Here is a 13,359-nt window from a genome sequence, read left to right on the forward strand (position 1 = left end):
AAAAAACCTGCGAGTGGCACTAAGTGACCGCAGCTATTCTGTTCCTGGGTCCTCAATCCCCCAAGAGCTGGCCAGTGCCACCAGCTCTGCAGCTCCCCAGGCCCAAAGCTTTGAGGAGCACGATGCCTGTGACCCCCCATGAAGCTCATCCAGGGCTCAGCATCTCCCCCCTGGAACATCCCAGCACTTGCTCAAGGCCCCAAGTCACAGCTGAGCCACCATACAAGTCCCAGCGCTGGGACACACCAGGGGTACCAAAGCATATGCCCAGCGGGCAGGATTAGACAGATTTCTGTCTAATTTCTAATTTCTGTAGCCTGGGGAAACATTCTGCCATTGGCATTCCTGGGTCCTCAATCCCCCAAGAGCTGGCCAGTGCCACCAGCTCTGCAGCTCCCCAGGCCCAAAGCTTTGAGGAGCACGATGCCTGTGACCCCCCATGAAGCTCATCCAGGGCTCAGCATCTCCCCCCTGGAACATCCCAGCACTTGCTCAAGGCCCCAAGTCACAGCTGAGCCACCATACAAGTCCCAGCGCTGGGACACACCAGGGGTACCAAAGCATATGCCCAGCGGGCAGGATTAGACAGATTTCTGTCTAATTTCTAATTTCTGTAGCCTGGGGAAACATTCTGCCATTGGCAACGTGCTGCCTACGACAAGACCCCTCCTGGAAAACATCAGATAATCCATTACTAAACACACGAAGGAGTAACTACGTGGGGGATAATTTCAAATAAATATTTATAAAGTTTACCAAGACTTCAAATAAAAATAAGTCTCTGAAAGAAGTATTAGCACATTTTGCTCATAACGTCCTTGGTTGTAAAGCAGTTCGGCAGAAACCACCATCCTCCAGAAGCTCCGTGCTGGTCTGCACCAAGTAGGGACAATCCAAAACCTCTGGCCCTAAATCCTGCCCCACTGCAGGTCATGTGCGTGTCAGTGAGTGTGAGTGTATATGCACATGCTGCTGGCCCAGCGGAGTCACACTAAATCACAAATTTAGCAGCCACTTTTGATACAGAAATTATTCTTGAAAACCTACCCCCCCGCATTGTTATATGGCTCTGATGCAACTTTGGCAAAAAGGGGGAGGAAAGAGGATGCGACGCTGAATAGGCCAGATTGCTCATTAGCATTCTCAGTCAGCAGGACCTCTGGCCCACAGCTGGTACCAGCAGCAAAACCCACTGAGCGCTGCGGCAAGGCTTCTGCACGGGCACCCATCCCAGCACAGGCAGGACAAACACCCCACTGCCTGGGGACATCCTCAGCTGATCTCCTTCTCCTGCCTGATGGTCACCCCTAGAGCAGGACCGACAAGTTATCTACCTACATTTCCTTCAGCTGCATCAAACAGGAAATCCTTAATTTAAAAATTAAAATTAAACAGCTAATAATAACATTTTTTTTAAAAAACACCATGAAACTTCTTTCCATGTGCAAGGAGGAAAACCCATCTTGCAGATTACTTACCCAAACCAGTTACCTCCAGGGTGCCCATCACAGCTGCTGCTTCTCCTAATGACACCAGTTTCAGAAGACACCCAAGACATGAACAGTTTTACAAAGTCACAGCTGCCAGTAACTCTGAAACACGGCAACAGGCAGGCATATGCACTGGGGTAGGGGGGGTTTTTTGGTTTATGACAAACAAAAAACCTGCGAGTGGCACTAAGTGACCGCAGCTATTCTGTTCCTGGGTCCTCAATCCCCCAAGAGCTGGCCAGTGCCACCAGCTCTGCAGCTCCCCAGGCCCAAAGCTTTGAGGAGCACGATGCCTGTGACCCCCCATGAAGCTCATCCAGGGCTCAGCATCTCCCCCCTGGAACATCCCAGCACTTGCTCAAGGCCCCAAGTCACAGCCGAGCCACCATACAAGTCCCAGCGCTGGGACACACCAGGGGTACCAAAGCACATGCCCAGCAGGCAGGATTACACAGGTTTCTGTCTAATTTCTAATTTTTGTAGCCTGGGGAAACATTCTGCCATTGGCAACGTGCTGCCTACGACAAGACCCCTCCTGGAAAACATCTGATAATCCATTACTAAACACACAGAGGAGTAACTACGTGGGAGATAATTTCAAATAAATATTTATAAAGTTTATCAAGACTTCAAATAAAAATAAGTCTCTGAAAGAAGTATTAGCACATTTTGCTCATAACGTCCTTGGTGAGATGTAAAGCAGTTCGGCAGAAACCACCATCCTCCAGAAGCTCTGTGCTGGTCTGCACCAAGTAGGGACAATCCAAAATTTTCTGGCCCTAAATCCTGCCCCACTGCAGGTCATGTGCGTGTCAGTGAGTGTGAGTGTGGCACAGGCAGGACAAACACCCCACTGCCTGGGGACATCCTCAGCTGATCTCCTTCTCCTGCCTGATGGTCACCCCTAGAGCAGGACCGACAAGTTATCTACCTACATTTCCTTCAGCTGCATCAAACAGGAAATTCTTAGTTTAAAAATTAAAATTAAAAATAAACAGCTAATAATAACAATTTAAAAAAAAAAAATCCACCATGAAACTTCCTAGTGACATGGCTTGGGGATGTGGGTTTTTGTTTTTGTCAGAGTTAGGCTGATGGTTGGACTGGATGATCTTAAAGGTCCCTTCCAACCTAGACAATTCTATGACTCCTAGATCTTAGTGACATGGCTTAGAGATGTGGGGTTTTGTTTTTGTCAGAGTTAGGCTGATGGTGGTCAGGTAGCTGCCAGAAACTCTGAAACACGGAGACAGGCAGGCATATGCCTGACAGCTACAGATGTCCTGGTCATCAGCACTAGGGTAGGGTGGTTTTTTTGGTTTATGATAAACAAAAAACCCGCAAGTGGCACTAAGTGACCGCAGCTATTCTGTTCCTGGGTCCTCAATCCCCCAAGAGCTGGCCGGTGCCACCAGCCCTGCAGCTCCCCAGGCCCAAAGCTTTGAGGAGCACGATGCCTGTGACCCCCCATGAAGCTCATCCAGGGCTCAGCATCTCCCCCCTGGAACATCCCAGCACTTGCTCAATACGGCAATACAAGTGTCACTGTAAAGATCTCGCCATTCTGAGGGATTAAGGACACCACCCTCCAGGCCTGTTGCTATGTATCTATGGTGCTAGGAAAGGTATCACAAATAGTGAGTACCTTCCAACCTAAACAATTCTGACTCTACAGTGCCTAGTGACATGGCTTGGGGATGTGGGTTTTTGTTTTTGTCAGAGTTAGGCTGATGGTTGGACTGGATGATCTTAAAGGTCCCTTCCAACCTAGACAATTCTATGACTCCTAGATCCCTGATGCAAAACTTATTTAGAAAAAATGGAACCGCATCTAGTCAGCGCCATTAAAGTAGATCTCTAAGTCAAAGTCTTTATCCAGAACTATTTACCAGGTTGGGATACCATGAATTTTATGGGATTTTGATACAACAGACATTCTCTTTTGCTATTAATATTTTTCATATTTCTCAGATATGTTACTTTCTTCCTCACCCCCTCCAGGATCCTGACATAGCAGAAACTCTACGGCAATACAAGTGTCACTGTAAAGATCTCGCCATTCTGAGGGATTAAGGACACCACCCTCCAGGCCTGTTGCCAAACACAGGTGCTGGCATTGCCTATCAATGGAAAGCTATATGAACTTTTCCATTAAAAACATTTATGTTCATAAAGTTGCCTCTTAATTGCCTTGAAATAATTACCAAAAAAAGCCCAACCCTGACAGAAAGCATCACCGTTTCAGAGGAAAAGAAAACCTAAACACACACCTGTTGTAATACATTGGGAATATGTGGATAGCCAGGGACTAGGGATTAAAATGTGGCACGTGGCTTTTTTCCTGCTGCTGCACTTGGCAGCGCCACAGAAACCTGAAGTCTGGAATAAATGCCCCTTTTTGCCGTTACATGCATGGAATGTGTCATTATCCACAGCTGTGCCACTCCTCCAGGCAGGTGTGTTTGCAGCAAACACGTATGCACATGCCGCTGGCCCTACGGAGTCGCACTAAATCACAAATTTAGCAGCCACTTTTGATACAGAAATTATTCTTGAAAATCCCCCCAGGACCACAGGCAGGCGCGAGTGGTGCAGCACCCAAATTCCACCTAAAGCAAGAATGAAATGCTGGAATGCTGGGTTTAAACCAGTATATAATGAAATTTGGGATTCAAACCTTACCGACACTACTTGCTGGAAGTGACAGGTGTCTTTTTTAACACTCAGTAGTGAAAACAGTCACAAACACCCTCTGCCTGTCCCTGCCGTCCCTCCAGCCCCAGCAGCTGGATCCCCCCGGAGAGGCACAGGCACACACACCACCAGCAGCTCTGCTTGCACTTGGCAGTTTCACAGAAACCTGAAGTCTGGAATAAACGCCCCTTTTTGCTGTTACATGCATGGAATGTGTCAGCTGTGCCACTCCTCCAGGCAGGTGTGTTTTAAATCTTATAAGTCATACACTTAAGCTCTAAAAACAACTATAGATACATACGGTACTATAAAAGGTATCACAAATAGTGAGTACCTTCCAACCTAAACAATTCTGACTCTACAGTGCTTAGTGACATGGCTTAGAGATGTGGGGTTTTGTTTTTGTCAGAGTTAGGCTGATGGTTGGACTGGATAATCTTAAAGGTCCCTTCCAACCTAGACAATTCTATGACTCCTAGATCCCTGATTTAAAACTTATTTAGAAAAAATAGAACCACATCTAGTCAGCATCATTAAAGTAGATCTCCAAGTCAAAGTCTTTATCCAGAACTATTTACCAGGTTGGGATACCATGAATTTTATGGGATTTTGATACAACAGACATTCTCTTTTGCTATTAATATTTTTCATATTTCTCAGATATGTTACTTTCTTCCTCACCCCCTCCAGGATCCTGACATAGCAGAAACTCTACGGCAATACAAGTGTCACTGTAAAGATCTCGCCATTCTGAGGGATTAAGGACACCACCCTCCAGGCCTGTTGCCAAACACAGGTGCTGGCATTGCCTATCAATGGAAAGCTATATGAACTTTTCCATTAAAAACATTTATGTTCATAAAGTTGCCTCTTAATTGCCTTGAAATAATTACCAAAAAAAGCCCAACCCTGACAGAAAGCATCACCGTTTCAGAGGAAAAGAAAACCTAAACACACACCTGTTGTAATACATTGGGAATATGTGGATAGCCAGGGACTAGGGATTAAAATGTGGCACGTGGCTTTTTTCCTGCTGCTGCACTTGGCAGCGCCACAGAAACCTGAAGTCTGGAATAAATGCCCCTTTTTGCCGTTACATGCATGGAATGTGTCATTATCCACAGCTGTGCCACTCCTCCAGGCAGGTGTGTTTGCAGCAAACACAACCCCCCACCCCATGGGGACATGGTGCCTGCTTTTCCCCCCGCCACCTCGTACGGGGGCTGGGATCAGGAATTCGGGGATGCCCCCCCAGGACCACAGGCAGGCGCGAGTGGTGCAGCACCCAAATTCCACCTAAAGCAAGAATGAAATGCTGGAATGCTGGGTTTAAACCAGTATATAATGAAATTTGGGATTCAAACCTTACCGACACTACTTGCTGGAAGTGACAGGTGTCTTTTTTAACACTCAGTAGTGAAAACAGTCACAAACACCCTCTGCCTGTCCCTGCCGTCCCTCCAGCCCCAGCAGCTGGATCCCCCCGGAGAGGCACAGGCACACACACCACCAGCAGCTCTGGCCCACCAACTCAGCTTCAACTCTCCACCTCTCTCCCAGGAACATCTAGTAATTTCCCAGTTTTCAGTGGCCCCTCAGAAAGCAGGCAGGAACTCAACCCTTCCCTCCCAAACAAGAAACATTCCTACCGCTGGCTCCCAGCACAAAGAAATTCACCATCTGTTCCCCGAGCGCAAACAAATCCACTTCATACGTACCATTTCCAGGGGAAAGACGTGGCAATTTTCCGCACCGTTTGCCTTTTCCATCCGCTCTGGCCGGCGAGCGACGGGATGGCCAGCAGACCGCCCCGGCGGGTCACGGCTGCCCAGTACGCCCAGCTGCTCCACCAGCTCCAAACTGGTGCGGCGTGATGCACCCAGGGACAGCTGTCCGAGTGCCACACAGGCACTGCGCCTGCTTCAACGTCTATTGCCAGCACAGAAGTTGTATATACATAGAAACATGAACACACACCACCAGCAGCTCTGCCCCACCAACTCGGCTTCAGCTCTCCACCTCTCTCCCAGGAACATCTAGCAATTTCCCAGTTTTCAGTGGCCCCTCAGAAAACAGGCGAGAACTCAACCCTTTCCTCCCAAACAAGCAGCATTCCTACCGCTGGCTCCCAGCACAAAGAAATTCACCATCTGTTCCCCAAGTGCAAACAAATCCACTTCATACGTAAAATGGTTACGTGTTTATCCTTTCTGAAATTAGTTGCTATAACAAATTACCTACTGTAATAGTTCAGAATCTGTTTACTTCTCTTTATTATAGAGCATTTTAGCAGCTGTGGATGCCCTTTGAGAAAAAAAAAAAAAAAAAAAAAAAATTAAAGAGTGTCATAACAGCTGTCCGAGTGCCACACAGGCACTGCTCCTGCTTCAACGTCTATTGCCAGCACAGAAGTTGTATATACATAGAAACATGAAAAGATTTTTAAAAATAATATTCCTATTTAATACAAATCACTCACTTTTTCAACTATTTGGGTCCTCCCTTTCCCTCCTGCCTCCCCTTGTTTTTTCTGTGGTAGAGAACAGCGGCAACTCAGGACTGCAATGTTTTTATTTGGAATTTCATTGTAACTATTCATTTGGTTCCTATGCCTCTCTAACTGCTTCCTTTACATAATATTTTCTGAAAACTAAGGCTAAAATGGTTACGTGTTTATCCTTTCTGAAATTAGTTGCTATAACAAATTACCTACTGTAATAGTTCAGAATCTGTTTACTTCTCTTTATTATAGAGCATTTTAGCAGCTGTGGATGCCCTTTGAGAAAAAAAAAAAAAGAAAAAAGTATTAAAGTGTGTCATATTAACCTAAACAAATTTGAAATAAAAGATTTTCAAGTCTTAAAAAAACAATAGTATTTTTGAAGGAAAGAAAACAAACAACCACTTTGAATATAACTGAAAATCAGGCGGAAGCTGGAGCCTTCTCATGGCTGATTAAAGGGATAAAAATAAAGATCTGCTATTCAGCGGGGAAGGCTTGACATTCAGCCAGCACTACGACCCTGGGCATCTGGGGAACATGCAAAGAAATACCAAAAAAACAAAAAACAAAACAAAAAAAAGAGCAAGACATCTATTAGTTGAGATGCCTCCAGGCTGGATGGGCACCAGCAACAGTTTGTGAGCTTGTAACCAAAATCTTAAATTAAACACTCAAGATCTTATGAAGTCCAAATGCAAGCATCTAACGTCTCTTGGGGATCTGACCCTTCAGCCCACAAACTTTAAGGAAAATTTAACATCAAATATAAGTCCCAGTACACCTGGATAGTTAAAAAAACCCAAAAGGCCAGAAGTTTAGAGCTTTATATAAGGCATTACCACAGCCAGCGATCTTCAGTGGGTAAGTGGCAGGTCACATCCAGGGTGGTAACTTTCCTGTGACGGAGACGCAGAGTAACGGGATAACTCACGTTCCCACATTCACCTTGACACTGTCATATTTATTTTGAGTATTTGTCCCAAGACAGGAGTTGGCTGTACCCGCTGTCCTGCTGTAAACTCCTGCTGTACCCGCTATCACCTCTACTCCTGAGTTGACAGTCCTGGCGCACAGAAGTGATTATTGCCCAGCTGAGACGTTTAAACCCACTACTGATAATGTTAACGCACAGAAAACCACACGAGCAATCTCTGCAGAGCACAAACGCCCCAGCAGCCCCAGCTCCAGCAGCCAGAATATTCACCACCTGCAAAGCACAGACCCGGGGCAACCCACACAGAAATCTGCTGAGACCCCACAGGGGACAGGGGCAGCGTGGGACAGGGAGCAGAGCACCAGGACAGACCCACCGCTGCCAAAAAGGCTTCCCTCCCTGCAACGCCACGGTCTGAACCACCCCAGCAGCAACAGGCTCACCCAGCCTGGTCACAACCACCACCAAGGTAGGCTCAGACAGATAAAAATGAAATGCCGCTGAAAAAAACGGGCGTATGGGGCCTGATTTGTGAAATTAATTTTATTTTTGAAACATGATATCCAATTACAAATAAATAATTCATACAATATAAGTCAATTAGGATATACAATGTTCAGGCAGTTCATAGTAACAACCAAGATCACATTGAAAATGGGTTTACATTAAATAACCAATTACAATAATATACAACTGCTCACCCAATTAACTTTTCAGCCTGGCCCAAGGTGTATGCAAATTGAAGATTGTTCCTCTTCCCGGTAAAGAAACAGATGTACACAATTCTATACTGAGTCCAAAGTAGTTAACACATCACATTAATGAAAATTAAAAATGCTGCATTGCATCACCCAAATGTAGTTTTAGTATCGAATAGAAGCTTGTGAATTTTAGCAGGATAAAGGTTGTTGCAAAGGAGTCTTACGTCCTGTAGCAATTGCTGCATAAACTTACAAGCCTTAGAGGACATTCTTAATGTATGGATTCAATTCCATACCCTTCTCCGCATCCCACCCACACGACGGGTAGGACACAGGAATGCATTACGTTCTTGCTTTCAGTTGCACATTGCTTTTTGCTTTCATTTCAGCAAAACATTTTACTGCGAGGATACAGCTTCCCAGTGAGGTATGGCCCTGCCTGTGTGTAAACTGCAGCAGCAGCAGCACCAGTAAACTCCCAAGGTCCTTTTCTGACACGTAAGTTTTTTAATTTCCTAACCTACTCCAGAAATACTATTCTCTCTGAAGAACATTTATGACACCTCGATTGAATTTAGTCAAACTCCTGAAATATTTTTAAATAATTTTAGGAACTTAAAGGACATTCACAGCATCCTTGGAATTGCTCGGTCAGTCATTTTTCATAATGAAATAAGTAAGTTTTCACAACAGAGTAAGCACTTACAATCTCCAATGATTCAGAGTCCTGGGAAGTCTTGTATTTACAAAAGCTTTGTTAAAAAAAACTTTTTGGGGCCCCTTAGGTGAGGCATATACCCCTTCTTCTTGTTTTGAGCTCAGAAAGACTGTTAAAAGTTACAGCTCTTTCCATTTCAAAACTCCCCACCTGATGGAGATCGCTACTTCCAACCATCCACTTTTCCTAATTTTCTCTACAGCTGCCCGCAGCCTTTGGGACACGTGTGCTACATTCCAGCAGGTACTTTTGTTCTCGTTACACTGGGCATGGGAAGACACATTAAAAAACAACGACAACAACAACAAAAAAAAAACACCAAAAAAAGAGAGAGCAGGTAAATTCCTGGCTGGTGTGTAGTGCATCTGCACAGGGTCCCAACAAACCCCCCTGAAGTTGTCTTTCTGCTCAGCAATGCACAAGCACAGGGTGAGAAGGTGGTGGCAGCCACAAGTATCTCTCAGGCCCTGCAGCCTCCAGGACCAAGGCTGCCAGAGCTGGAAGCCCCTACAGCTGAACCCCAACCCCAACCTACCGCCCCGTTACAGCCACGGGCTCTTCACGAGGAGCCGGGACACCCACGGGACAGCTGCCCTCAATGGGACATGGAAGGACTCAGAACATAGCAGTATTAAAGTCTGGGGTTTTGTTATAAATAAAAAAAACAATAAAGAAAACCAACCCCATACTCGTCACAAATATTTTAAGCTCACACAAGTATTTTAAAAGTCTTTTTATCTTCAACGCTGAGGCTAAAATTAATGAACCGCTTTATTTTCACATTCCATAGAAGAAATAAATGTCCACAATGAATCTGATGTCTAAAGGAAGAGGAACTATGTATTTAGACAGCAATTTTCAATAGAAAAAAAAACAACTGTAAAACCAAACGCAGAGTTAGACTGTAACCCAGTGTTGACTGGATTAGAAGAAAAATTAAAACTACTATTTTCAAACCATTTTAAAAGTTTCATTTATGCATTTTATCCAAAAGTGGATTTAAACCCTTAGCAGAACAAAATTCTCACTTCAGATTTCTTCCAAGTTAACCAAAAGCAGATTTATTTTCTTAAATCTGCTGCACAATGCATCAAAGTAACATATGTGGTACTTCAGCAATTATTAACTTTCACTAAAAATAACAAAAAAATATTTGAACAATGTACATCCTGTGCTGAGTGCGAACTATTTAAGAACCTGTTGATGGAGCACAGATAGATATTTAAGCATCAGTAACGTCTAATATACGGTGCGACACTTCCCACATTCGGATTCTTCAGCCTTTTTCCAACATTAGTCTTAGCTCTATTTGCCAGAAGGTTTCAATTTATGATCTAGATATCTGAGGGCATTAATCTCATAAATAGGGTTCTCATTTCTTCTTGTTGCTTGTATTTCCATTTGACTAGTTCCACCAGAACTGACGGAGCAGTAACAGTTTGTCACAGCCAGCAGCAGGGGAGATGGTCACCTAACACACACCTTCTCCACCTTCCATCAGAACTACAGCACAGGGAACCTGCCTGACAACTTTGGGCTCCTATGAAACTGCTTTCTAGAATCAACGCAGAGTGTTAATTTAAATAATATTTCAGATTGCATTTTTAAAGAGAATTTGTGTGCCAAACACCTCCCAGAACTCCCACGTCACAAGTGCTAACAGCAGGAACTCCTTCCCCTAAACAAAGCCTCCGTGGTGCAGAACTGCTACACGCTACCACCGCAGGGTACTAAGTGAGCATCAAGACCTTGATTTTTTTTAATACTGCAAGTAAATGATACACATGAGAGAATAATCTCCAAATTAAAGCCATTTTAATATTTGTTCCATCACAAAGTTGACTGATGTACGCCTTTTCACATTCTCGTGTAACCCTGATTAAAACATTCTTTTCTAGAAATATTTTGAAAATAAAATTCACATCTGAAACAAATCTAAACACACTCACTGAAGATGAAAAGATCCCCCATAGTTCTTGAAACAATATTCACATATTTATAGTAAAACAGAAATTGAGACTCCTTCCCGAAGTAAGAACTGGGTATAACAGACCAAGTAAGATAAATAACTCTGGCTGACAAATACTTCAAATATCTGTTTTTAAAGCAAAAAAATGCTAACCAGAAGAACACAGAATGAAAGGGAGATTTTTAATGGCACAGAGGGCAGCTGGGCACTGTGTGAGCTGAGAACATAACTGTCATTATAACTTTAAAAATCCCCCCAAGATGATTTGGGTTGCAGCTCGGGCAGAACAGGGGTCTTGCCAGGCTTTCACAAACAAGGAAAGAGCAAACCCAGTGTAATGCCCAAACCTGATGAGAAAAGACAAAAGCTGTAACAAGTCCCTCTGCTAACAGGACATGTTCAAATTTACAAAGTATTTAGTGAAATTAATGCTGAGAGCTCTTATTAGCTCTACACAATTCAACTACTGGATGAAATGGTCACCAGCAGTTTAAAAAAGGAGCCTCTGTGTTTGAGAGATTATTCTTAGGTTTAACTTCTGCTGGGTTAATAGCATCTTTTGTATTAAACAAGCTCTAACTAACACCTGCAAGAGTACCTGCCTTTACGCAGAGCTGTGCCACGACCATCTTTTCATTTTCAGATAAATATAAAAGTAACCATTAGGCACATACTGAATGTGTATTACACGAGCCGCAACGTCAAACATTTTCTCCCTCAGATTTACACAGGAAAAATAGCACAGCAGCAAATAACCTGGTGCTCTGTTCAACAATGAAAGCATTTTCAATGTACATCATGTCACAACATCAATACCTTCTTATCTTTAAATAATTAGGTAAAAAAGGCCCCCAGTATAACCATTTCTTATATAGCCAAGTTCTCTCTATATACATCCAAATTTTAAAGATACAAATAAAACATTATACAGGATTTATAAATGTTTAAAAACTTGAGGCTTCAGAATCATGGTCTCCCAAAAAGACTCGGGAAAATCCACAGACTGACAAGGTAGCAGAGAAAACTGGAAAAAAGGAGACAGACACAAGTTTGCTGCCGTAACATTTTACTAAACTTGCCAGTCATCACGGTGATGTTATCAGAAATAACAGTTTAAGCTGCAAATGATGAATGGTGGTTTTGTTGTGTTGATCTCAAGTGTTGAGACAGGCAATTCAAGTATTTCCTATTTGATCCAAGCTCATTGTAGCAAAGTGGTGCAGAAAAAAAATAATTATTTTACATTTTTTCCATACATTCGATCGATGTCCATTTGATAGTATGCCGTGAGCTCTTTGCGTTTTAGTTTGAACGCATCTGTCACTAGACCAGTCTCAGGGGTCCAAGGGTCAGGGCTCAAACGAATTTTTACTGGTATTTCAAACTTCTCCAGATTAGCTGTAAAAATAAACATTTTTAATACAAAATGTAACTGTAACCATTTTTTCTACAATTAAGCACAAAAGGAGGAACCGTACTCTCAGAGAAAAGCACATAACACAAATGAAGAAGAGTTCCTCAAACCCCCATGGTTAGCTCTGAAAACCCGTGTGGTCACCAGTGGAGTGACAGGATCCACCAGTAACTGTTCCCAGTTGCCACAGAAATGCCAACATGAACCCCAGCTGTTTGGGTGTCTGTGCTGCTCCCCAACTTCAGAAAAGCCTCAGTGCATGGAAGTGACATCCTCAACATATACACTGCTGTAGCAGTCTTATGACACCCATCTTCTGGAGAGAAAGTCTTAAAATCCATACTACTTCATCTTGAAAAAAAAGAAAGCAACCAGTATTTTTTTTGTGTTTTTTCCTGACAGTCCTAAAGCATTCAAGGAAAGTAAGTTCATATGAGCACTGTTCCCCTTACTGAAACAGCACAGTCAGCACTAAACACTCTATCATTTGCAAGAGCTTCTGCTAGGCTTTCAGACAGAAGAGAAGAAAAACAAATAACTCTTAGAAAAATAATCAATAGATGAGAAGTATTAAAAAAAAAATCATCTATTTTCAGCTTAAATTAAAAAAAAAAATCCATAAACGTATAATTATCCTGTGCAAGCTGTCATTTTCAGGTTTTCCTGCACCTTTTACTCCCCTTGACATTAAATCACTGGATTTGGAATTTTTTTGCGATGTAGCACTAGAAATCATAATATTACTTTAAAAGTAAAGCTTATGGTACCACAGTGAAAAAGAAAAACAAATATAAAGAAAACATGAGAGCGGGTGTAAAAATGCCTTAGGATTAAATAAAATATTCTGCTTCATTGTGTGCTGCACAAAAATGAAAAGGAAAGTGACTTTGTAGACGCTCTCCACAGCGGCAGCTTCTTAGAACGACTCTGTCCATA

The 13,359-nt window shown here is 43.2% G+C and overlaps 1 protein-coding gene across 2 annotated transcripts in view; it reads right to left on the minus strand.

Annotated features, from left to right (window-relative positions):
• Positions 1 to 8,148: 8,148 nt before the first annotated feature.
• The window catches only part of ACSL3 (acyl-CoA synthetase long-chain family member 3), a 45,477-nt gene continuing 40,266 nt past the window's right edge, over positions 8,149 to 13,359 (minus strand). For both annotated transcript variants that reach the window (XM_014960648.1, XM_014960647.1), the window contains exon 15: positions 8,149 to 12,407. In XM_014960648.1, the coding sequence (XP_014816134.1) occupies positions 12,244 to 12,407 (164 nt within the window). In that variant the 3' untranslated portion in view covers positions 8,149 to 12,243. The remainder of the gene's footprint in view (positions 12,408 to 13,359) is intronic.

Source organism: Calidris pugnax, unplaced genomic scaffold, assembly GCF_001431845.1.
Source record: "Calidris pugnax isolate Ruff unplaced genomic scaffold, ASM143184v1 scaffold398, whole genome shotgun sequence".
NCBI classification, from domain to species: domain Eukaryota; kingdom Metazoa; phylum Chordata; class Aves; order Charadriiformes; family Scolopacidae; genus Calidris; species Calidris pugnax.